The sequence below is a fragment of the Thermobia domestica genome, chromosome 7, assembly GCF_964235325.1.
Source record: "Thermobia domestica chromosome 7, izTheDome1.hap1.1, whole genome shotgun sequence".
In the NCBI taxonomy this organism is placed as follows: Eukaryota; Metazoa; Arthropoda; class Insecta; order Zygentoma; family Lepismatidae; genus Thermobia; species Thermobia domestica.
Genome location: NC_137460.1, coordinates 75,330,660 through 75,355,745, shown reverse-complemented (window position 1 = coordinate 75,355,745; position 25,086 = coordinate 75,330,660). Strand labels below are relative to the sequence as shown.

General features: G+C 36.6%; 1 protein-coding gene across 4 annotated transcripts in view; it reads left to right on the top strand.

Moving 5' to 3' along the window:
- The window catches only part of LOC145690198 (band 7 protein AGAP004871), a 402,706-nt gene that overhangs the window by 276,174 nt on the left and 101,446 nt on the right, over positions 1-25,086 (top strand). The window contains exon 1 of one of the 4 annotated variants that reach the window (XM_081764851.1): positions 3,146-3,281. The exons of the other annotated variants lie outside the window; for them this stretch is intronic. Coding sequence (XP_081620977.1) covers positions 3,269-3,281 — 13 coding nt within the window. The 5' untranslated portion in view covers positions 3,146-3,268. Of the gene's footprint in view, positions 1-3,145; positions 3,282-25,086 lie in introns of those variants that run through there. 4 annotated transcript variants of the gene reach the window in all.

The window sequence follows — 25,086 nt, the reverse complement described above, 5'->3', positions numbered from 1 at the left end:
AGCTAGATAGCAGTTCTCTCTATTTTGACACAATAAGTAATATGGTGGATACAGGTTACTTTTGTAGGCCTTTGCATTATCTCGTAATTCCTTACACTGCTTAGAGGTCGTTGTAAGTCTATCATCAGGGAGAGAGCTTCATCAGGTGACATGCCAGGTTTACCTTGCACAAACAATTTTCGTGCTTTCTTGAGCTTCGTTGCGCGTTGTGCAGAGGCAAATGACACCTCTCCCAGCGGGCAACGTCCTTTTTTCTTTTAGGACGTAAATTCTGCTGGGCTGCAGCCACTATTTCTTCATGTGGTCTCTCTTCTGCAAGTTTTAATTTTCTTACTCTTAGATCTCGCACTCGATTCTGCAAAACGTTTCTGTGGACGTCCACGACTTTGCTGCTGGGTGTATCACCTACATCCTGTTGCAATGAACATGACGCTACGTTATGTATTCCCAAATCCAGACTGGCATCCCCATTTAACCATAGATCATTGCATTTAAAAAAAAAAAAAAAGTCGTCCTACTTCTACCATATTCTTCCATCTGGATCTAATTTTCACACGCAGAATGCTAATACTGTTCTTCACTAGTTTCTGCACATCTTCAGGGTGTTCGTGCAAATTAAACTGATCGTTTACGTACTTCGACATGTCTTCATTACATGCAATGTCGTCACATTTGTTCCACAACTCGAAAATAACTCTACGAGTTAACGTACACATTGTCAATGAAACAATATTATTGTCACTCTTTTTTTGCACCTGTTTGCAGCAAACGTTTTTTGTGTTCCTTTAACAACACTATCAAAAATGTATTTAAAAATTTTCTTTGCAGAACACATGAGTAATACCTTTTAAAAGTCTACATAAAAAAAAAAGCCTAACTGGTGAAATAAAACGACGACGCGCACCTACATTTTCCATCTCAGGTTAGAATCAGTAATGCAACAAATTTCGATACACCGTTTAGCTTGCAGGAAAGTTCATACCTTTATGTACTATATCCGCCTCCTAGATCATCTCACCTCGGTCAGCTGCCTCGGTGTGCACTCTTTACCACGTCGACTGGGCACTGGTTTACAGCTGTTTTATACATCGTACCTGTGAACGTACGTAGAGAATTCTGTGAACGGGCATACGAATGTCAGAGAACGAAACAATCCACCAGTAATTGGGCTCAACTCACATTGTCGATAACGATTTTTAGCCACCTAGATTAGTGAAATTACACATCCGATTGTCGATTGATATACATTGTGCATCGGCGTGGAGTGTGAGAAAGGAGGACATTGCGAATTTTTATCATTAAGGTTTCATTGAAATGGGTATCCTAAGAAGGAAAAGGGTACAAATACCTTCCACAAACCTATTCTACCCAACGAGCATTTCAGCTACTAGTACTCAAATAAGTAAACAATTGTTCCAGCAGAATAAACACTATTAATTATTATTGACAATGAACGACATATTTTTTAGGCCCATTAAGATTCTTTTTCTCTATTTCATGAAAGACTATACGTAAGAATTTAGCCCCAAACATGTCACTTTGTTCAATTTGTTCTGGTTTACCGATTGATATACAGGGTTTGTCCGTGAAGTACTCAGAGTGGCCGCTGTGCGGCGCTCCAGTTGTCAGCAGCACGCTTCCTGGTGGGGGGCCTAAGCTAAGCAACGCAATGGACGGTCGTCGCAGTGAGGATCACGGATGGCGTAAAAGCTGTTTCTGAGATTTTGTCACCTCCAGGACGACCCGTCAACGCCGTTTTCTGGACAGAAGCCCTTGCGCACCTGCACAGAATCGTCAAACAGAAACGATCAGAGATTGCCGATCGCTGGAATCTCCACCATGACAACGCTCCAGCCCACACCCTTTCGTTGTAACCGGCACCTCTATCCGGGCCAGGTAGGTAATCACAACGAAGGGGTGTGGGCTGGAGCGTTTTGACATACAAAGAAACAAAGATATATATCCGAAATTTGAAAAGTACGAAGCATTACAATCGCTTGAAAGCAGGAGAGCTCATTTCATTTTGTCTTTCTTACATAAAATAATTCTTAGTACAATAGATTCAGAATATTTGTTATCAGAAATCAAGCTTCGCGCTCCATGGCATATTTCATCTCTCAGCGCAAAGGACTAATGCATTGGATGTATCACCCATCAGAAAAATGTGTTTGTTGTATAATAAGATGTCACAAAGGCACCCAAAGATATATATTTTTTAGTAATAGGCAAAAATTTCATTCAAAATAATGAGCTGTATACCGTACTATATGTATTTTAGTGTAAAAACATGTCTTTTGCTATCGTGTTATTATGTTATTATATATGTATTTTAAAGTGTAAAAACATGTATTTTGCTATCGTATTATTATGTTATTATATGTGCATTTTAAAGTGCATTGTCATACAATGGTAGAAAACTGTAATTAGGAATTTGCATGTTGTTTTTCGAAATAAATAAATTCAGGTGTTTGAATACGTATCTTAATATGGTTAAAGTTTATTTTGTATAATATTTTTCTCAAGGAGTTGGTTTAAGACTTCGAAACCCTCCTAGCGCACGCCACTGTCCAGAAAGATTAGGTTCATTTTTACGGTCAATTACCTACCATACCTAAATTTCTATACGAGATTGGAGTTTATTGTCCTATAATGGAAAAGAACGGACGCACCTCATGATATATATTGACGTTCTATTTAAGTGTACTCCTATGTTCTCTCAATATCACCTAAAATTATTCTATGCTATTTCATTTGACCTCTTTGTCATTCGTGATTATCTTCTATCTGACAAACGATGCTAATCAATATAGAATGTGTGTGCCCAGGTCACATTATGACACATTAGCATGCAGATATAACAGAAAAATCATAGTATAACACTTTATTAATATTATTACTATTTTAATGCTTCCTTTTTCGTTCACGAGAAACGTTGTTTCCTCATTACTGCTAATGTTCCTTGTTAGCGAATCAGTGAACGAACTAGTGACCGAAATAAAATCACTGGAACAGGTAGAAAAAGGGAAAGAAACACGGAACTTCTTAACAAGCAGCAACCGGTTTACTGCCGTCGATCGACAAGTTTTGTCACTGCGCATGGTCGCTGCACGCTTACATTTTGTTGCGACAGAATGACGTTCCACAGCGAAGTGAGTTCACGCTTTATATAAAATCTCACCTTTCTTATTTATTTTCTGAAGTTTTTTGGGTCTACATTCTTAACACAGCAATCATTAGGTGAGACCTACACGACTTCTTCTGTTGTGCAATGGCTTATGAAGGTAAGAACACAAACATGTCAATGTTAATGTCATTTTCACAGATATTGAGTATTTTTTTTTTTTTTTTAAATGCACCAAATATTAAATTTAGAATGCACTACGCATTTAAAGTTTCACGATCAAGAATAACAACTTTTACTGCATGACACAGAATATTAATTTTTTCTTTAATAGTAACACTTTTTCATGTGTTTTCATATTTTTAACATTAGTGATTTATATTGTATGATAGCATAAAAAAGTGATCATGTTTCTTCGTTTGTATGTGTAGGAAGGGGATAAATTATTTATTACATTTACGTAATTCTAGATTGATTAGGAAACCACAATACACTGGAAATGATCAACATTGTAATATGAAAAGGAATTTTTGAAAAGAAGTTGGACTTTAGTGTGTACTCCAAAGGTATTATTCCAGCATTAATCTTGTGCGCTCGAGGAAAACCGTATAAAAAACCTAAGTATTCACGATGGCTCCCCACGAATTTTCTAAACCTTCCTATTGCGAAGCCAGAACACAAACCGTTCACGTAATAATCTTGTGATGATTTAAAGGGGGGGACCTGGAGGGAAAATTCCTCCCTTTTCTTTACGATTTTCCTCCCAGGGCATATCTCCGATCGCGTTCAATGTGAGTTACAAGTATTTTCAAAGTACTATTTGATTTGATTTGATTTTGTGTTTAACGTCCCGTTCACCATCGAGGCTATATTAGCCATGGACCTACTGATTAACGTGGAATCCGAACTACTTGAGCTCCCGCCGGGAATCGAACCCGGGTCTCCTACGCCAAAGGCGTTTTCGCAGGACTACTTTAACTCCTCCACCTACCATGTATTGTAAGTTTCTTACCGAGAAAAGACTTCTGAAATAATGAATGATTAAACCTATATTGTATTAAACATATATTGTATTGAGGTTTGTTGAGATTAGTATAAATAGGGACAATTAAATTCACTTATTTCCTTTTCTGTTCTTTTCTTTCTTTCTTTCTCTTTGGAATGCATTTAATTGACTGTTACTGTTAAAAGAAGTTAAATTCTCTAGGACTTCCTTCATTCTTTTGACGTAGTATTTCCCAAATTCGTGCAAGTAAACGACACATTCGCATTATTTGCATCCTGTGTTTTATTTATTTATACATTGAAAAACAAGATTCAGGGACGTATCATAAATATGATATTCTACAGGTTTTAATTGGTCGCGAAGTCAAGCGTCAACATCTTATCAAGTGGAAGAATATTCCAGATGATGACATTTATTGATCGTAAGGTTCTTAAATGCATATGATATACTCTTTTTCTAGTATTCAAATTAAATCGAAAATTTCATTTCAAGAGAAAAATTTGCTTTCCAAAATAAAATACAAGAATCCGGTAGTTCATACCGTTGCCTACCACCAAAAAACACTCTCTGGATCCCTTTAACGCAATTTTCGTGCCTTTATGTGCATCCAGTCAAATATAAAAAGAAACATGTCTCATAGCATTTAATTTCTTTTTTCCCACCTTCTTTGGGAAAAACTCAGAGCCAAATTAATACTAAGGTTTTCCATGAGACGAGACGAGATGAGAAATAAGATTTTATCATCACGTCTCGTAAATTATATAGAAGTCTCGTCTCGTCACGAATCCTAAAGTATTCTCTCTCTTCTCGTCTCATTTCGATTCCCGAAAAGCCTTCTCCGTCTTGTTTTGTAAATTTATATACAAAATTTATGCTTTTTTTTTATTTCGTCTAGAATATATCAAAATGTACTTTCGTATGGTGAATGAACTGTATTGACCAGTTGACTAAATTGAGTAATTTTGGAGATAGCCTCATGAAAGCAAAACCCACAAACATTTTCTCATTGTGTAATATTATACATCGGGTGTTCTAAAAATGGTGCCCACGGACAACAGAGTGTTATTCTATAGGTCAAAATAAAGCTAAAATATTATGTATGATGGAATGCCTTCTAGGGCCTCCTTCACCCATTATAGAGAATCAAAAGTTTCACCATGTGGCAACGTCGCATATTTAATTTAGAACCATTAGCACTGCTCTAAGAGTCCATCAAACAGTTACATCGATTGTTATGCTAATAAGTGCATTGTGCATAGTACTGAATACCACCACCGCAAGCACTAGCGCTGGTTGTATCGAATAGCACAACCGCAAGCCAGCTCTACGGCTAAATGGGTAGGTGGAGTTAAGTTATTGTATGGTCACCTCGTTCAACGGACCTGACAGCTCTCGATTTTTTACTTGTTGAAATTCATCAAGGATTAAATTTATAAAACGTGCTCACCGGTTTCTCTCGCTGAGCTCGAAGCAGCGTCTCAAGTAAAAGATAAATAACTATATATATATATATATATATATATATATATATATAATATGGCGCCAAAACCAAGTAATCTGATTAAATTTATTAAAAATTTGCAAATTTCTAAAACCCTTTTTGAAACACCTTGCATATCTCAAGTTGGGCCTATAAAAGTTTTTTTTTTTTTTTTTAATGGCACAGTCAGCAACAAAAGTTCTCTCCGTTTAATGAAATTAGTTTCCTAAATAACTTGAGAATGGAAGAACAATTTCAGTACAGTTTCCAGTAAATTAAAAAAGAATGTAATTTTCTCTACGTTATCTTCACCGCTATTCCCAAAGTAAAAGCTATACCACCGTTAGTCTCCAAATAAACTTTGCCAAACAGGAAGAACTTTTGTCGTTGACTGGACAATAGTTGAATATGAACGACAAGTATATTAATGCAGCTGTACTAATGAAATCTTCATGCAGCATATTAAAGTTGTAATTTATTATATTTACAATCGATTCTATTATGAAGATATCGGTTACCAATATAATAAATATGACCAACGAAGCTTCCATCAGTATAGCTGCATTACTATATTAGTCGTTTACATCGAACTATCGTGCTTTTTCTTTAAAGAAAGAAAAAAACTTCATAGGCCCAACTTGAGACACGTTTAGAAATTCAATAGTCAAGCTTAGAGAAGTTTTTTTATGCCAAACGAAAGAAAAAAACGTAAAATAAACATGGGTTTAAAAACGCCATCTTTTAGAGTTGTATTCACGTTGCAAAACGCCCTGATTTTATTAAAAATGTGGAACCTATGGCAAGCAGTTCAAGGAATTACATAAGGACTATACTTGGATTAAAATAAGAAACGAATTGCTAGTTGGAACGTGTTGCTCTCTTGCTATGCTGTGAGAATTTCGCTCAAACGTCCGCTGTGGTCGCTCCATTTCAGTTGACAGATACGTTTGAACTTGTATTACAAGCCGGGAACATTGTTCCTTTCTATGGGAACCTTCCATTTGTACCACAACGTTTATGATTAGTCCGTGTAGTTCTCTTCTCAGCACAAATTTCTACGTGGTTTTGAACTGTCAGGTTATTTCTAATTTTGATCCCAGTATAGTATGCACTCTTTCAAAATATCCAATTTTTAGCATCTTCCGGTTCCGGCGAAACGAATTGTATTAGGGAAGTTGTAGTACGGAGATTCATTGTTAAGTACTAATTGAGCATTTTCGTTTCGGCGATACCAGAAAATTCTGAAACACGGATATTTAGTACATACTCATTCCTGTTGAATTCATTGACCTGCTTACGACAAGTTCCATAATTTTCAAACTGTGGCATTTTGAAACGTGATATTTCATATTTCCGGGTGTTCATAACTCTGAAAGAAGGCGTTTCTAGACCCGTGTTTATTATCTAGAACTTTTCCATTTGATATTAGAATTCAACTCCCGGAGTTTGGTAACCAAATTTTAAGCGTATTGTATAATGAAAAGTATTTATGGATCATGTTAAATCGAAGCTCTTAATCCACACCAACTCCTGATTCTTTATAATGCCTCGTTACAATGAAAAGTATTTATGGCTCATTTTAAAACGAAGCTCTCAATCCACACTTGCTGTGTCCACTCCTGGTTCCTTGTAGTGTATGTAGTTACCTTAAAGTATTGCGGACATGCTATGTCCTATTGTGGGAAATTGAACTACATTTTGAAAGCAAATTTTTTGTGAAATATGGAGAATTAAAGTCTACAATAGTCTTAGAAAGGCAAATTCGTCTCTAAGAAAATTATATTTAACTAATTAATTTTATAACAAGGACAAGGCTTTCAAGAATTTTGTGTGTTCTTGGTCTTAACATATAAGTATTATCTTGAAATATTAGCTTTGTGTACTTACGTGAAGACAGGAGGGTAGTTTTGAAACAGGAGATTCTCAATAAACAAACTAAATTTATCACAATTTGAAACCATTAGTGAAACAATGAAAGAAAGAAAGAATGAAGAATATCTATTAATATTTTAGAATGATTCTATCTTCATTTTGCCCTTTTATTCGCAACCTCTATCTCTTCGCCGTGACTCCATTTTTCCACAATCAATATTTCAGAGCTACTCGTTGCGTGACTAACTACTCAAATAGCTTCGCCATTTTCTTCTTTAATGGTTACACACAGGATACATAATATAACAATTTTTAAAGAGTTTGGTTTACCAATACACCTTTATGTATTTACCTTGTTCGTGAGGGAGACAAAAAAAAAATCTTAAGAACTATTTGGCCAATCGTCACCAAATTTAATGAAAATGTAGAAGGTCGAAAGTTAAGAAACGAGTTCATTTTTGTAGCTGATAGTTAAACCGGAAGTGGTTGATTTTTTAACCATTTCCGGTTTTAACATTCTTCACGCAGGAAAATTCTTGTCTCCGAGCTTTCACGTCGAGAATGCCCTGAAACAAGAAGATGCGTTGTCGTCCTTATTATTCAACTTTGTTCTGGTGTACGCTATAAGGAAAATCAAAGATAACAAAGTAATTAGAATTAGGAATTTCCAGTTTTAACTCTCACCGCCATAATGAAAATTTGTAATAGATAGCGATAGGACTTTCTTTTTTAATACGTAGATTTAGTACTGCAAGGATATGTTCCATCTCTGATTTTATTATTCCTTTGCAACTGGTAGTTATAGACATCAACTGCCACTTCTCGTTTTAATATTAATCTCCTCAGAGCAAAAACAGTAAGATATAAAAACAGTACTGTGAATATCACAATACAGCATAGATGAGTAGCGTACAATATTGAATGACACACGGTGGTTTGCTCGAGAATACGGGATAAAGCCACCTTAAATGTCTTAAGCGCAGTGAATTGTTGTTGATGATATCAAATAATGAAAATAAACTATTCATATTTCCCATAAATTTCATTAGCGCCAATATGAGTAGAATATTTACATTGGTTTGACAATTTACGTGTTACATCCAACTAACAGCGCACAACCTTAACTTACCTCAACAAGCTTTCACCATTTGGCAGAGGCGAACCCATAAGGGGAAGGGTACAGGTGGTCCAGACCTCCCTCCGCACGCACAAAAAAACTTTGTAACTCGACGTCCCTTCATACATTTTCTTAATAAAACCATACTTGTTTAGCATAATTTTTCTGAAAATATATGTGCAGTACTTAAAATTAACTTATCGTCTTTTCGGATGAAGAACAATATCTTTTCAATATTACATAGACATAATGTCTTGTAGTATTGTATTCCTCCCAACAACAATTTCTGGACGCGTGTCTGCCGTTCAGGAAGCATTTCTGGTAGTGCTCCTTATAAAGCACTTGTAGCCACGAAACGCGTTCTAGTTTCTGACAGGCTGCCGACGGATGCGGTCACCACCGATGGAACACGAAGAGTTAGGAAGAAGACTCCTTCACAGGCTCTACATCCGAAGACTGGCTATAAAAACGGATACCTCGAAGCAGAAGAGGTTAGTTGTTAACTGGTCATTGCCTACCTATCTGCAACGTGCAACGGATACTACCTCTGAGCTGCAACGGACAAGAGATTCCTTTAGACCCAGTTGCAACGGGCAGGTTCATCCTTAACCAGCAAACCTCAAAACCTTCGAGGTGCAGGAGGTACAATTGTAGAGGAAAGAACTTTTTAGAGACTTAGCTTATTTGTAATCTTGTATACAAACTAAATTAATATCTTTTATAATTAGAAAAGGTGAAGGCAAAACCCTTGTACGGTTACTCTACCGAATATTACAATATAAATGAGTTTCTTACTATTTTTGCTCTATGGTGATCAACATTGAAACTAGTGCTGTCGAAATCGGTTTTTGAAAAAACCGAAAACCGGTTTTTGAAAAAAGTGAAATTACATAAAACCGAAATGTCGGTTTTGAAAACCGCATTTGCGGTTTCGGTTTTAAAAACCGCTTTTGCGGTTTCGGTTTTAAAAACCGCATTTGCGGTTTCGGTTTTAAATCCGCATTTGCAGTTTCGGTTTTGAAAACCACTTTTGCGGTTTCGGTTTTGAAAACCACTTTTGCGGTTTCGGTTTTGAAAACCGATTTTCTCAAAAACCGAAAACTGCAGAAGTCACAAAAATTCGACAGCACTAATATCAAGTAACGACGAGGAAACAGCAAAGAATCTTTCCCATCTTCGGCTCACAGTTGCCAGATGGAGGGAAGTTCCCCCGGCGTAGGGAAAAAATGCTCAAAATTTGCAGGTGAAAGAAGATATTTTTTCTTAAAATGTCTTAACGCGTAGGGAAATTCTTGTTTAGTATTCTTTTACAATTGGCAGAATAAAAAAAAAAAGTTGCAGTTTCTCACAAAGAGGCACGGCTATCGTTATTGGGAAGTAAAAAGATATAGAATAAAATATGATCGGTGTTCCCTTCACGTATGAACTATTGCAGGTGTCTGGGACTTGCGATAAGAAACCAGTCAACACATGCAAAACCACAGCATTCACATTTATCGGAGTGGCAACAAATCAACAATAAAATTGTGTATTGCGATCTAAATTTTTTTCTTTTTTTTTTTTAAGAAAGGGAGGTGGTGTTTTTTTGTTAATAAAAGAAAGAGTGGCAGTACTATTTAGAAACAAGTTGAAAGAGTAATGATAATATAAAAGATCTCAGTCTAAGTGGATGAGATTTCAAATTGGATTTCATGAGTTGCAGGTGTAGTGATCTTAAATAGGGATATACCTTATTTTCTATTTAGCTTAGTGTTGTCATATTACCCGATTTTTGCGGGTACCACCCGATTGTCAGGTTCTATATTCGTCCCTCGCTATCTTAATCACGAAAAACCACCCGCTTTTTGGGATTGGAGAAAAATCTAAGACGACTTAGTGAATAAAGTGTTGGTATATTCAACATAAACCGCTACACCTTTGACAATCTTAATCGCGATTGAGTTAAATTTGAACTCGCGCTCAGGGTCAGGCTGTGAGCTATCTGAGCAGTACGCGGGTGTAGGGCCATTCGCTAATAAGAGATCTGCTCTAATGCACAATAGTTTTCTTTGTGTATTTTCTTTGTGTTCATGTGTTTTTAATGTAATGTATTGGGAGTTCTATACGAATGAATATTCTTTTGTAGATGTTGTGACAAACATACTTGAATTATTCATGCCTTCATAAGCTACAAGAATGCCGAACGACAATTTCAAGTGTAACTTTAACGACACTTATAGAAGCGAATTTATGTATGTTAGCCATTGCAGAACTCAGTTTGAAGCAAAATGTACACTCTGGAAAACTTAGTTTCGTTTGAAAAGTAGGCTGCAGGGAAGCAAAGTGGACCCCGCCTGATTTTTATATATTTTGTAAACTAGATCACGAGGAACACGAATCTGGAGTTTTGACATTCCGACTTCCGGAGCTCGAGATATTAAAACTAAGTTTAATATAGATATATTCTTTATACGAAACATATTATGTCCTGTGAGATATATAAAGGTAACCAAGAAAGTTCTGTCGCTTTTTGTGGAGGTCTGTGTTCAATTGATCCTCAACCGTGAGTTGGAGAAAAGGCGAAGGTCAGATGTTGGTGTGGGTATATCCAACATTCTACCTGCTTGTGGCAGTTCAGTTACAACATGAACTTGTATAAGGACATAGTGAATATGGAACCTCCACAGAGCGTCATAAGGGCGTGTATGCTGTACGAGTTCAAACTTGGATCAAACGCCACTGCAGTGGGGCGGAAGATATCTCAGGCCTTTCGTGAGGGTGTCGTGATTACTCAGACAGTGCAAGGGTGGTTTAGAAAGTTTAAGGACGGTGAAAAACACTCACGAAAGACGCACCACGTGCCGGAAGACCAACACATGTACAAAATGAAGATCTTCGGGTAGCAATTGAGGCGAACAGTGGAGAGACCTGTGAGGAACTGGGGCTAACATTCAATGTGAGTGGAGAAACCATCCGGCAGCACCTCCATCAACTTGGGAAACACTACAATTTGAGTCTATTGGTCCCACATGAATTAACTCCGGGCCAGAAGACTACGCGTGCAGACACCTGTGTTTCTTTGCTGTCTCGTCTGAGGAAGGAGCCATTTCTGGACAGGATGTTGACATGTGATGAGAAGCTCCATGGCGTCGTCATCATTGGTTAAAATCCCATGAACTGGTTCCAAAACAGCTGAAACCAGTAATGCAGCAGAAAGTCCTGCTGTGTGTTTGGTGGACTGCTCGCGACATCGTGCATCGGGAACTGCTACCGGCTGGTCAGAGCAGAACATTAATGCAACTGTCTACTGTCAGCAGTTGAGCCGTGTTCAAGAAAAACTAAAAAACCCTGGAGCCAGCACTTCTCAATCGCTAAGGGGTTCTCCCGTTACGGGACAACGCTAAGCCCCACATGATTAGAGTGACCCGGGACACCATCCTACGCCTTGAATGGGAAACACAATTGCAACCGCCATACTCCCTGGACAATGCACCGTCCGATTATCCCTGAACCATTTCTTGGACACTCACATTAGAGAACTAAAGTTCAACTCCGTAGTAAAGGTGCAAAATGCACTTGATACCTTCTTTACTTCACGGCAAACCAAGTTCTATCGCGAAGGAATCCATGCCCATCCCGAACGTTTTCAGAAGGTCGTTGATACTGATGGGTACTATTTTTGATCTTCCAGGTACGTCTTAGCCAGGGGTGTAGCCACGGGGGGCCCATTGGGGCAAGGCTCCCCAAATGATTTCCTGGCCCCCCTAATGACCAGATGTTAAACATCATCGTGAGATTACTTCGCTTCAGTCATTTAAAACTAACAATGTTTACATATAATTAATAATTTACGGTAAAATAGTATGGAAAAATAGTATTTTACCATACCGATCACAAAATAGTATGGTATTTCTTCCTTATAGCGATCCGAAAATAATATGGTATACTTTTTGTGACAGTAGATTACACAATTTACGGCGATTTGTATTTGACAGTTTGAAGACAAACGTTTTGACAAGGTACTATAAATTATATGAAATGAAATGAAATCTTTGAGTTTAACGTCCCACGCATATGCCGGTTAGGCCAAAGGAGACGGTGATTATGAGAAATGAATGAAATGGTGGAGTGAAGAAAGTAGGAGGAAACGGAACCCCGAGAAAACCCATGAGCACGGTGTTTGTCCACCACAAAGTCCACACGGCGCGAGCTGGGATCAAACCAGGGGCCCCAAGCACCGGAGGTGAACGCTCTACCACTGAGCCACCGCGCCCCCCACTATAAATTCTATCATAAAACAATGGTACTATACTAAATCGTAAGTACGTTATATTATTTATATGCTGTAATTAGTGTTTCAAGAAAACTTTTTATCAGATGGAAAATTTGGTGAAAAGCAACGTTTTTATTCAGTTTTTCAATTTGGATTTCATTCGCTTTTTAAAATGCTATTTCCTGTAAAACAGGAAGTGAGATATAGCTGTTAATAAAATAATTATGTCTTTTTAGTCACGAATAATAAATAAACATTTTTTTCAGAAAATCTTAAAATAAATTAAGTGCAATTTCAAAGAAAATCAGTCTTATGTATAAAAGTAACCAAGGAAGTTCTGTCGCTTTTTGCGTAGGTCTGCGATAGTTGGCCCTCACTGGCGGCCGGGTTTCGTCGAGTCGAAACATATATCTTGCGTCGGGGTGTTGAAGTTACCACCGCGTAGCAGCGACCAGCGAGAACTTCGTCTTGGTCAGCACTTCTTAGATTCTTCGCGGAGAATCGTGAAGGGACCAACACGAACTGTCGCCAGTCATGTACATGCGGTTATTATTATATTTTATTTTTTGCTGACGAATTGTTCCTAAAGTGAGCTCCGAGGGTCAAGAATAACCTCTGCCTCAACATCATGACGTGAAAAATCTTGAGATAAGTGCGATAATTGTATGAATTTAGATGTCAACTGTCGTCGATCATTAGAAAGTGAGTATGCGAGAACTATGAAATAAAGTAAATAGACACGCGTCATTTTGTTACAAATTACATGGCGAACACATTTTATCTAATTCCAAACAGTTATCGTCGAATATACACGGTTAAAGGAGCACTGTGATTGACCAAATTAAAAAGATCTTAACGATTTATCCCTTTACAAGCGACGTTTCCTTCATCGCCATCGTTGCGAAGTAGGAAGAACACTTGCCTAGTAATCATAAGGTTGGTGGTTTGAGTCCCCTTCGGGGTAATTTTTTTGTACTTTTTAAAAGTGTTTTTTAGACTCACCTTAATGTAACTAAATCACACATATAGTCGATTTAACATTTTGGGGGGAGTAATTTTGTGGTTCATTGGCGTTTGTCGCATCTCTGCCGCTGGTGGCATAATTTTCAAAACGGTAGAGGGGGCCACCGGGGATCGTCGCTGCGGCAATGCCAATGTTTGGCGTGATGTCGCTAATTGCCCATTTGTGGTCCACCGACGCTTACGGCATGGGGGCAATTCAGTGTGAGTGGCGAAACCATTCAGCAGCACCTTCATCAACTGAGGAAACACTAGAAGTTGGGTCGATGGGTCCCACCACATAACTTGATTCCGGGTCAAAAGGCAACGCAAGCAGACACCTGTGTTTCTTTGCTGTCTCGTCTGAGGAAGGAGCCATTTCTGGACAAGGTGTTGCCATGTGATGAGAAATGGGTCCTGTACGAAGTTCCACGGCGCCGTCATAATTGGTTAGCATCCCATGAACGGTTCCAAGACAGCCGAAACCAGTACTACACCAGAAGAAAGTCCTCCTGTGTGTTGATGAACTGCTCGTGGCATCGTGCATCGGGAACTGCTACCAGCTGGTCATCGCATCAATTCAACTGTGTACTGTCAGCAGTTGAGCCGTGTCCAAGAGAAACTCAAAACTCTGGAGCCAGCACTTCTGAATCCCAAAGGGGTCCTTATGTTACAGGACAACACTAAGCCCCTCGTGGCTAGGATGACCCGGGACACCATTTTACGCCTTGGATAGGAAACACTATTGCATCCGCCATACTCCCTGGACATTGCACCGTCCGATTATCATCTGTTCCCTTCCTTGGACAATCACTTTAAAGGATGCCAGCTCAAATCCCAAGTAGAGGTGCAAAATGCACTTGATAACTTCTTCACTTCACGGAACACCAACCTCTACCGCGATGGAATAAATGGCCTTCCAGAACGTTTGCAGAAGGTTGTCGATCTATTCTTGATCTTCCAGATACGTGTTAGGTGACATATGAATGTCCGGAGGTGGTGGGTGAGAAGGCGATAGAACTTTCTTGTTTACCTATATAGATCGGTTCTGTGTATTGAAATAGTTATGCACAAAAGGTATAATGTTTGGTCGGGGGCAGTAGTTCTTGGTTAAACATAATACAAACTATCTGTAATATAATTTATGAAATTATTATTATTATTACTATTAATAATAATAATAATAATAATAATAATAATAATAATAATAATAATAATAATAATAATAATAGTAAGCTAAAACAGCGTTTTTAGTTTTCCGGAAGGAAACCAAAATTTTCCAGTTTTTTTCAGGCTTCAAAAACACTAGCTGTAACACATTTTTTTTAGATTGTAGCTGCCCCCTTCAAAAACGACGGGCCCCTCCTACAGAAACCTGCTGGCTACACCCCTGGTCTTAGGTGACATATCGATGTTCTAAGGTGATAGGTCAAAAAGCGACAGAACTTTCTTCGTTAATTTTATACATACTATGTAAAACTACTGTATAAGTTCTAGTATCTCGAGTTCGGGAAGTCGGAATGTCAAAATTCCTTAAGATTCGTGTTCCTCGTGCTCTACTTTACAAAATATATAAAAATCAGGTGGGGTCCAGTTTATTTCCCTGCAACCGAAAAGTACCTTGGAAGTGTCATCAAAGAAGTAACTAAAAAAAAAAGTGAAAATAATCCCAGGTCAGTATTTGTAACACACAAGTTCATATCAGTACTTACGGAGTTCTAAACCGTAAGAAAGTGGGAGGAAACGGGAGCAAATAAAAAAAGTTGAAACACAGACATAAATCAATACAATTGTCTCGATCGATAGATGCTTTCACAATTGTTGAAAGGTGTAATTAAAAACATTGGTTTCGGTTTTGAAAACCGCATTTGCGGTTTTCGGTTTTCAGAAAACCGGTTTTCTCAAAAACCTAAAACCGCAAATGTCACAAAAATTCAACAGCACTAATTGAAACTGAAATGATAGATTCTGTCACTTCCGGTGCCAATATAATCTTTATGACACTTAATCAATATCAAGATACCATTTTTTGCTATATCTTATCATCTTTGCTCTTAGTAGTACAGATAGACATATGAACAGATAAGTCACCCGCAAAAATGTCTATTGAAACATTTCTTCACTTCTTTTAATGTATTAGCCGTTATTATTTTATAGGCAATAAAATAAATTACGCAAAGAATAGTGATTACCTTCCACATTCTATGCGTTTTCTGTCTAGCGTAACAGGAAATGAAATAAACATGTTATGTTCGCTGTGTATGTTTAGAATTGATTGTACTAATAATAATTAATGATGTAATTAATTATGATCTGTTGTTTACAAAACAGCTCTAACTCCATACCTTATAATTAACTTTCATTGCTTTAATTGAATTATTTGGAGCAAAACATACAATGTTTGTTTACCTGGAGTTATTAACCTGTAAAGTACACACTTAATTAATGGAGTCTCGATCGCAGAAAATAAATTCAGATTTCGATAAGATAAGAAGTAGGTATTAGTTTATCCTGGATATTAATGTGACTGATTATTTATACTCTTATTAGAATTTCTGTCTTTCCACCTAGTCAGTCTCATTGTAAAGTATGATAGGGGGCACAATGGCTCACAAGAAACCCCTTGAGTGCGAGGTCGCATGTGCAATCTCTAGTAAGGCTCATTTGAAAGTGTACTGTGAACAATGATGACAGGAAAAATGTTAGCTGCTAATAATTCACCATGTGCATCAGGAGGGTGACAGAAAATATGTGTCCGGGAGGTGCAGAGATCAACCTTGTATGGGATATATGTATTACACTTCAGAAGATGGACATCGTCGACATTCACGAAATGTTCAAAACAAACCATTAACTTGCACCATGAACACCGAATCAAAAATAACGCGCCACAGTGTTCACAAATGTTTTCACCATCAAGATCGAAGGCGAATATCTTGGGAGTTACAAACCGTTTAGGACGTTCAGATGGGTATCCACTCTTAAAGAATGCATATAGAATCATATTGATGTAACGGGTGCCATCACATTCCATGTCTTCATCTTCCCATGTTCTCCGACTTCTTTCCCCCTTCCTCTGTTTTTTAATGGGAATATAAATTAATTGATTGTAGTTTAATCCTTTAAGGACCGAATTATTATTTTTGTTATATTTTGGACCACGCTATCCGTAGAACCATGCCAACCAACGCCATAAATGAAGAACCGACCACCTATATGTGTACACATATTCGCAAAAAAGTTTTCTTGTATCAGCAGTCTCTCAATTGGTTTGACGTAGCTTTCCATTCTTTCCTATCCTGAGAAAGACCTTTCAGTTCCTTCTAGCTTTCGTTCTATATCCTGATCTAGACTTTTCACTCCCTTAAGTTTCTCTTCTCTATCCTGAGCCAGCCTTTTCACTCTCTTGGAGTTTTTTCTTCTCTATCTGAGCGAGACTTTCCACTCCCTTCTTGTTTTTCTTCTCTACCTGGGGCCAGGCTTTTCTCTCCCTTGTATTTTGTTTCTTCTTTATTTGAGCCAGAATTTTTACTCCCTTGTAGTTTTTCTTCTCTATCGTGAGCTAAGCTTTTCACTGCTTTATAGTTTTTCTTCCCTATGCTAAGCCAGATGTCGCATTTTCTTATAGTTTTTCAATCTTAGACCCTGAGTCATTTAGTCCGTGTATTTTAATGTGTATTTTTCTCTGGCTACTTTTTATCTTTTGGCAATCCTTCCATAGGTAATAGCGTGATTATTCCATGTCTCTTAATATGCGCAATTACTCTGTCTTTTCTTTACAAAATAGCTTTCAGTGTACACCTTTCTTCTCCTTACAGTTTCCTCTGATACTTTATTCACTCATGTAATTTTTAACATCCTTCTAGAACAGTATTTCCGAATCGGTGTGTCACGCAATTCCATAGTGTGTACTTGCATTTTTTTTTTTTTTTAGATAACTATCATGATCCATTTAATAATTAATTAAAATAAATTGTGAGACAGACTGTGCCAACCAAATCCTCGAGCGGTAGCAAGAATCAGCTTTGTACGGTAGTCCTATAGATCTAATATTACTTTTAAAATAATCAAACAAGTATGTCGCGATATTCACAGGTATTCATATCACAGGTATTCAGTAGTGTGTCGTCAGTCAAAAAAGGTTGGGAATCACTGTTCTAATATAGCACCACCTTTTGAAGGCGTCCATTCTCCGTTTTTGCTCTTCTTCTGCAGTTCATGGTTTACAACTGTCCAATAGTACACTTCCATCAGCCTGTTCTTCAGTTCTATGTCGATATTTCCGCTCAGAAGCTTTAGTTTTTACTTCTTTTTATCAAATCCTTTTTCTAGCCTCAATTACTCTGGATTTTACACAATTTATCGCTTACATTATCTTGTTTACATCATTTAGCGCTTATTTTAGTCCCTAAGTAATAGAATTTATTTATATCTTACATTAGTAATATATTTTGATGTTATTTTTTCTTGTGCAACTTTTGTTTTGCTCTTGTTGATCTTCTGGTGCAAATTAAATACATTACAATTTGAAAACGAAAGATATTCCTTCATCTTGCTAGTACATACGAGGGGGAATCCGAAGTTTTTCCTCTCTCGTTTTCCGCAGAAAAACGAACAGAAATGAGGGGGAAACAAGACAGCGGTTGCATGCACAACACACTCAGACATACTCTTTAGGAAAGATCTTAAAAAGCCTTAGTGAGTGGTATAGAAAATTGACCTATTAGCCTTCTCCTCCCAGTACATGGTAGTGAAACAGATATTTTCTCCGAAATTCGGAACTCTGCATCATTCGTTTTTTTCCTTCCACCCAGCTTTTTCCAGTCTTCTCCATACTAATATTCGAATTTCAGTCTTCTAGCTCCCCCCCCCCCCCCATCTTCCCACGCAATATTCACGTTTCTTCCTTCAGTCAACATGAAATATTATAAGTGACTCGTTTCCGTAAGTCTTTATTACATGCAATAATGGACCACAAACAGTCTGTTTTGTTTCTTAAAAAAAAAAAAAAAAAGAAAGAAAGAAAACAATTATTCACTTTTGAAAGAAGGTCGACTTAGTGAAAATATTCGATTGTTTGTAAGCGTCTTTATTCATTCTTTTTAAATGATTAATCAATAATTGAGACAAATATTTTCCTATTTGAAATAACAATTTAGATTTAAGTTTTTCCCTAGAAAAAGTGCGGACACAATCTATGCGTTTACCAATGATCTTAAACTTACTGTTTCTAGTAAAAATCAAACAACTGGAATTTTTCACGTAAATAGAAGAAGTAATGTTACGTTATGTACATTGTAGCTTCAATAAAAAGAAAGAAAAACAAAATAAAGGAAAGTTGGGAAACTTTGTAGACACACGTGTAAGATATCGATTTTTAACAGGTACTAAGAATAGACTCCATTAATAATAGTTACAGGTTTCCTGTCATTTCTGGATTTTTCTTAATAAACGGAATTTCAATTTATTGTTGATTTTTTTAAAAAACTTTCGAGTGACGGTAGAACAAAAGAAATTGTGATCGTCTTGAACAAAAATATCGAATTCTAGATTTCAACGGTTTTATACGTTTCACAGCCCGTAAATAACGAAAGAGTAGTTATTAGCCGTTTATTCATCTGCTCGTTCCTATGTACTTTCTCCTAAAGGCCATATCCAGTATAAACTATAAACTTAAGGTTTTTATGATTCTCCAAGAGAGGAGAGTTCCAATTTTCTTTCTGCTCCCCAAAATAAGGGTAGTTTACTGAAGTTTGAAAAAAGTTACTTTTCTGGCAACTGGCTCTAATTTCTCTGGCTGTAATAATTTTTCATAAATCAAAATTTCATTACCATCCCTATAAAGAATAATTCATTTCTTTGGGAAAAAATTCATCCGGATATTTTACTATTGTGATGAATTGTTTACGGACGATTATGTCACAAATGACACAAAGAATTTTGTTTATACCTCATAAATAAACATGTCGTTAAGAAACATAGAATATGGTGTAAATCATTTTTGACAGGTCTTACGCTTTTTCCGTAATTTTTGCTTTTTTATGGCACGTTTTACGTCATACGTTCTTATTTTTTCGTAACATGGATGCTTGTATATATATATATATATCATTGAAATGATAGTCATGAGCGCTTTAAAAATATTTCTGTAAGTTAGTGCGAGGAAAAAGTAAGTAGAGAAACTGATTTCTCGCAGACTGTTACCAACAAAACCTAACAGGTTGCACTTTTGCACTTTTATCTTCTATCTAAACGACACTTCAACGTTACGTTGAAGATTAATTTTGGATTTAGCATCTTAACCTTCGTCTGTCAACTTCATCCCGATTATATTCCAGTTTCGATCGATCGTGGTATACTGACGTCAGGAACAGAAGCTACTTTGAACTAATAAAAGCAGAACTAATTTCAAGTGGTTGTGCATTTTGACATGTCCTGCAGGGATTTTTTTAACAGAGAAAAAGGAGTGGTACAGTTGAAAGATGCAAAGTCTTCACTAAAATACAGTTAGAAGGCAATAAAGATTTACGTGTGTAACATTTATTTATTTGAGTTTAACGTCCCTTTGAGCACCGGAGCTATATGAGACGAGGACTTAAACAGAGAAAAAACTTATGTGGCCTAAGTAAAAACGTAGGTTACATGCGTAAATCCTGTATTTTTTGGAAGTAACGTACAACCCTACTAGCATCCCGCAGTAAACGTATAACTGAAAATGTATGTTTTATACTTACTTTCCGCATTAATGTTCCGAATAATATCGTACTTTCCGTGCGAAAGAAAGAACTACATGTAGGTGGTCAGGATCTCATATACAGATAAACGTATGTAACATATAGCTGACGTATGTAACATACGTATACGTATGTAATATAAGGAAGCCTGTTAGATGTCAGACATTCTACAGCGACATGGTGTAACATCTGAGCGAGAAAAGGGCAGTACAAATGTAGCATATGTATAACGTATGCTCCGTACAGATTTCCGTAGTAAACATATGAATTCCGTATATTTGTACAATATACCCCTGTCCGGATAACGGATTTTTCTCATTGTACAGCTTAAGGTGTAATTCGAACCACATGAGCTCTCTTTGATAGAAACGGCTTCAGCTTCCAATTAAACTTATTCTAGGCTACTATGTGAAATTACGTATATGTGTATTATATGTAAATATGAATATCACACATCTTCCGTTTTCCCCTTAAAAATCGTAGTCTTCATTTTTTTTTTTTTTTCTCTAAAAAATCAACCCTAGTCCAGGGATATATGAAACAGAGGTGTATGCGTTCTTTTCGATCATGAAACCAGACTTCGTGTTGTACCTTTTGGTTATAATATAAGGAAAGATGATAAATGGGCCTCATCAATAATTGCTTTTACCTATCCATTTACACAATCCAGTCCTCTATTGCAGTTCTATTGTTATTTTCTTTATGGTCCAATCATTAAATTAAGAGTAATTCATTATTGTGTACGTGGAACAATGTGCAATGCACATGCCTTGATTTTGTTCTTTTGTGTTTATAATCTTTGCGATGCAATCGTGAAAGAATCCATAGGTTTGGTTAACTTGTATAAAGCTTGTTATCAAGAAGTAAAAGCGTTTTACTATTGCTGATAAGTATCGAAAGAGTTGACATTAAAACGCAAGAATATTAAAGACTTTCGTAATAGTCGGTTCATGTAGTACTTGCAATAGGGAGAGTTTTTTTTTTTTTTTTCAATTTCTAACGTCTCAATATAAAAGCTTATGTTAAATAGATCTTCCGGTAATATATATATATATATATATATATATATATATATATATATATATATATATATATATATATATATATATCGGGTGTTCTAAAAATGGCGCCCACGGACCACAGAGCACTATCCTACGAATCAAAATAAAGCGAAAATGTTATATGGTGAAATGCCCTCCGGAGCCTCCTTCAGCCGCTATGGGGAATCAAAATTTCACAATGTGGTAACATCACAGATTAACTTGAAGCTATTAGCATTACTCTACGAATACAATAAGCAGTTGAATCGATTGCTACACTAATAAGTGATGCTAGTGTTAATTAATATCGACTTTAGCTGCCATCTGGAAGGAATTGATATAACTATTTGATAGATTGGCAGATCGAATCTATGGTTCTTTATTTACGACGTTGCCACATAGTGCAATGTGTATCCAGACGAGGACTCGAAAGATATACAAATAAATATATATATTGCTTTATTTTGACTTGTAGAATAGTGCTCTGTGGTCAGTGTGCGCCATTTTTAGAACACCCGATATATATATATATATATATATATATATATATATATATATATATATATATATATATATATATATATATTCTGATCTTTATTGTACGGCTGATAAATATCTGTTACGGAGAACTGTATCAACTATTATTATTATTATTATTATTATTATTATTTCTTTGTCATAATTTACTTCAGGAACAACAGTGCAGTAATGAAATGTCTAAGCAAACTAGCATATACAGGGTTTTCAAAACAACACCGACAACGTTTGGGAGGTGATTCCTGACACCAAAATAAGACGAAAAGTATAGACCAACCTGGGTGCACAAATGCTTCCTTTTGGAGTTAGAGGTTGGCGAAAATATGGAAAAATGAACTTTAAAGGTCCATAGTTCCAAAACTATGGGACCTTCCGTAGTCGAGTCAAGACTTCACTTAGAAACTAGTATGTGCCCTATCCACAAATCCAAGTTTCAGAGTTCTGCGGTACTTCCGCAGCAATTTTTATAGAGGTACTTGGTGAATACTTGAAATTAAATGCCCGTAACGAAACTCCCTCTATAAAAGTTATTGTGTGAGTACCTTAGGATTCTGAAACATGTATTTTTGGATAGCGCACATATTATTTACCAAGTGAAGTCTTGACCTGACTACATTAGGTCCCATAGTTTTGGAGCTATGGACCTTTAAATTTCGTTTTTTTTTTCGTGTTTTCCAGCAGCCTGTAGTTCCAAAAGGAAGCCTTTGTGCACCCAGGTTCGTCTATGCTTTTTGTCTTATCTTGGTGTCAGGAATCACCTCCCTAACGTTGTCGGTGTTGTTTTGAAACACCCTGTAGAAGATGAAGACCCATCCCACAGGACGCATGCCTTGATCGAAAGTCGGAAGTACTTATCAGGTGGATTCGAGTTTCTCTTCTGGAGATTATTTTGATCAAATTAAAATAAGGATATAGAAATGGCGAAAGAAACTTTTAGCAGACAGAATTTTTTTTTTTATTTTCTCTCTCTTATGTTCCTGAATAAAGAATTGGGAAAATCAATCATAAAACTATTTCATGTAGATATAATGTAGAAGCAGAAATATGGTAATTATAGAAAAGTGGCGAAAAAATTAATTAGAGGCATTTGAAACGTATGTATGCAGAGAAGTTGAATAAATGGAATGAAAACGGATGAAATATTGGGAAAGAACAATATTGGAGGTAATTAGAAAGAGGAATAGAAATTGGTTAAGACAATTTGAGAAGAAATTGTATCCGGAGCGACGTGACAGAGGGTATGGTGGAAATAAAACGATGAAGAGACACTTACATTATAATAACTTGTATCCCTTTCGGCAAAATTTAAATATACAACAAAACACATTTACTAATGAAACACATTTTGTTTTCTCATATAACTCATTGTAAGTACCTGTTTCTTAATCATCATATTAAAATATATCTGTTTCGATATTTAACCGGATCGTTCGAATAACTACCATGTTGAGCTTTGGTGTAATGCCAGATTCAAAGCAAATTCATCATGCACATAACTATAACAGGGGAAAGATTAGTAACTGGGAGGTGTTATGCAACAACCATTCAACCCACAACGAGTCAGTTGTGGGGAAATCGCAGTTATATGCGGCAGCAGTTTCTTATGGGAGCGGTTTCTCGACCCCATAAGATATTATCGTATGTAGGTTGACTTTTCATAGATTACAGACCGATCACAAACGCGTTACCAGGATTTTTTAGTATGTTTCTTACATAGTTCGAACCCTCTAGCAGGATTAAAAAAAAGGGGTTGACTGGTTGTTGCATAACACCACCCACCCTCCTTTTTTTATGAACAAAGACATAAACAGATATTCAATAGTAGAGCATAGCCTATGCTACTTATGCGAAATGTCAACGCTCCGGCCTTGGTCGGAGAAAAGATATGTGACTGTTCGTATTCACCAGATGGTCGTGAGGATGATTGGAAAACTTCGTGACAAGACGGGGTAGCGAACTCCGGTCTAGAAAGCTAGCATTAACAGCGAGAAGAGCCAATGTGGTGACCACACATCATCCCAAAAAGTCTAAGTGCCACGACCCTGCTAGTGGGTTCTACCCTCCTAAGGACTATTGCTTATTCGGAATCTCCTTATAGAACCAAACTACACATGTATAGTAGCATTAAAACACTGTGCATTACAAATGAACTTCTTGTTGAAAACTCTATACGTGAGATATCAATATTTTTTCAGGGGATGGTATCGAATCGTAGAAACCTATCAACTGTATAAATTCTTGTTAAGAGCCCTATACAGTGTTCTCCAGAGTCTCACATTATCGTTTGAAAAATCTTGTGTAGTGTTGCTTCATACCCTAAGTTTTAAGTTAAGTCCTCAATTTCATTGTTCAATTCCTCAGTTTGATGTTTGATGAGGTGTCAACTCTCATCAAATATTTCATGGACAGAGTTTAATAGTGTCTAAATCATCCTCAGCCTTTTATGAGAGCCCTTAATTTCGTCGACTTGCTTTTTTTAATTGCTAGATATGCTTCTGAAAAACTGAGAAGTTTCTCAGCCATCCATAGAACTGCCACTGGACATGGATATTCGTGGAGACTTCTCACAATCTTTACATCAGCCATACATTATCTGAAGATTTAATAAAAAAAATCACATCCTCTTCCTTTAAGTTAACACAAAAAAATTATAAAAGTTGTATGCTCTGTACAGTGTATTTTTAAATTTACACTCAATCTAGATACTGTTTTCGAGCACTTACCACAAATTGCCATGATGTACCTAACAGGAGAAAAAAAAGAAGAAAAATACTTTTTAGAAACAGAAGAATGGCGTACATCTGAATAGCGTGCTTCCAAATACTTCTTTTACTTAAATGGTAGTTTTTCTAACTCGCAGTAAGAAACTAACGTTTTCTTTTAAATTGTTAAATATATAAACTATGTAATACCATCAATGTCACAAGT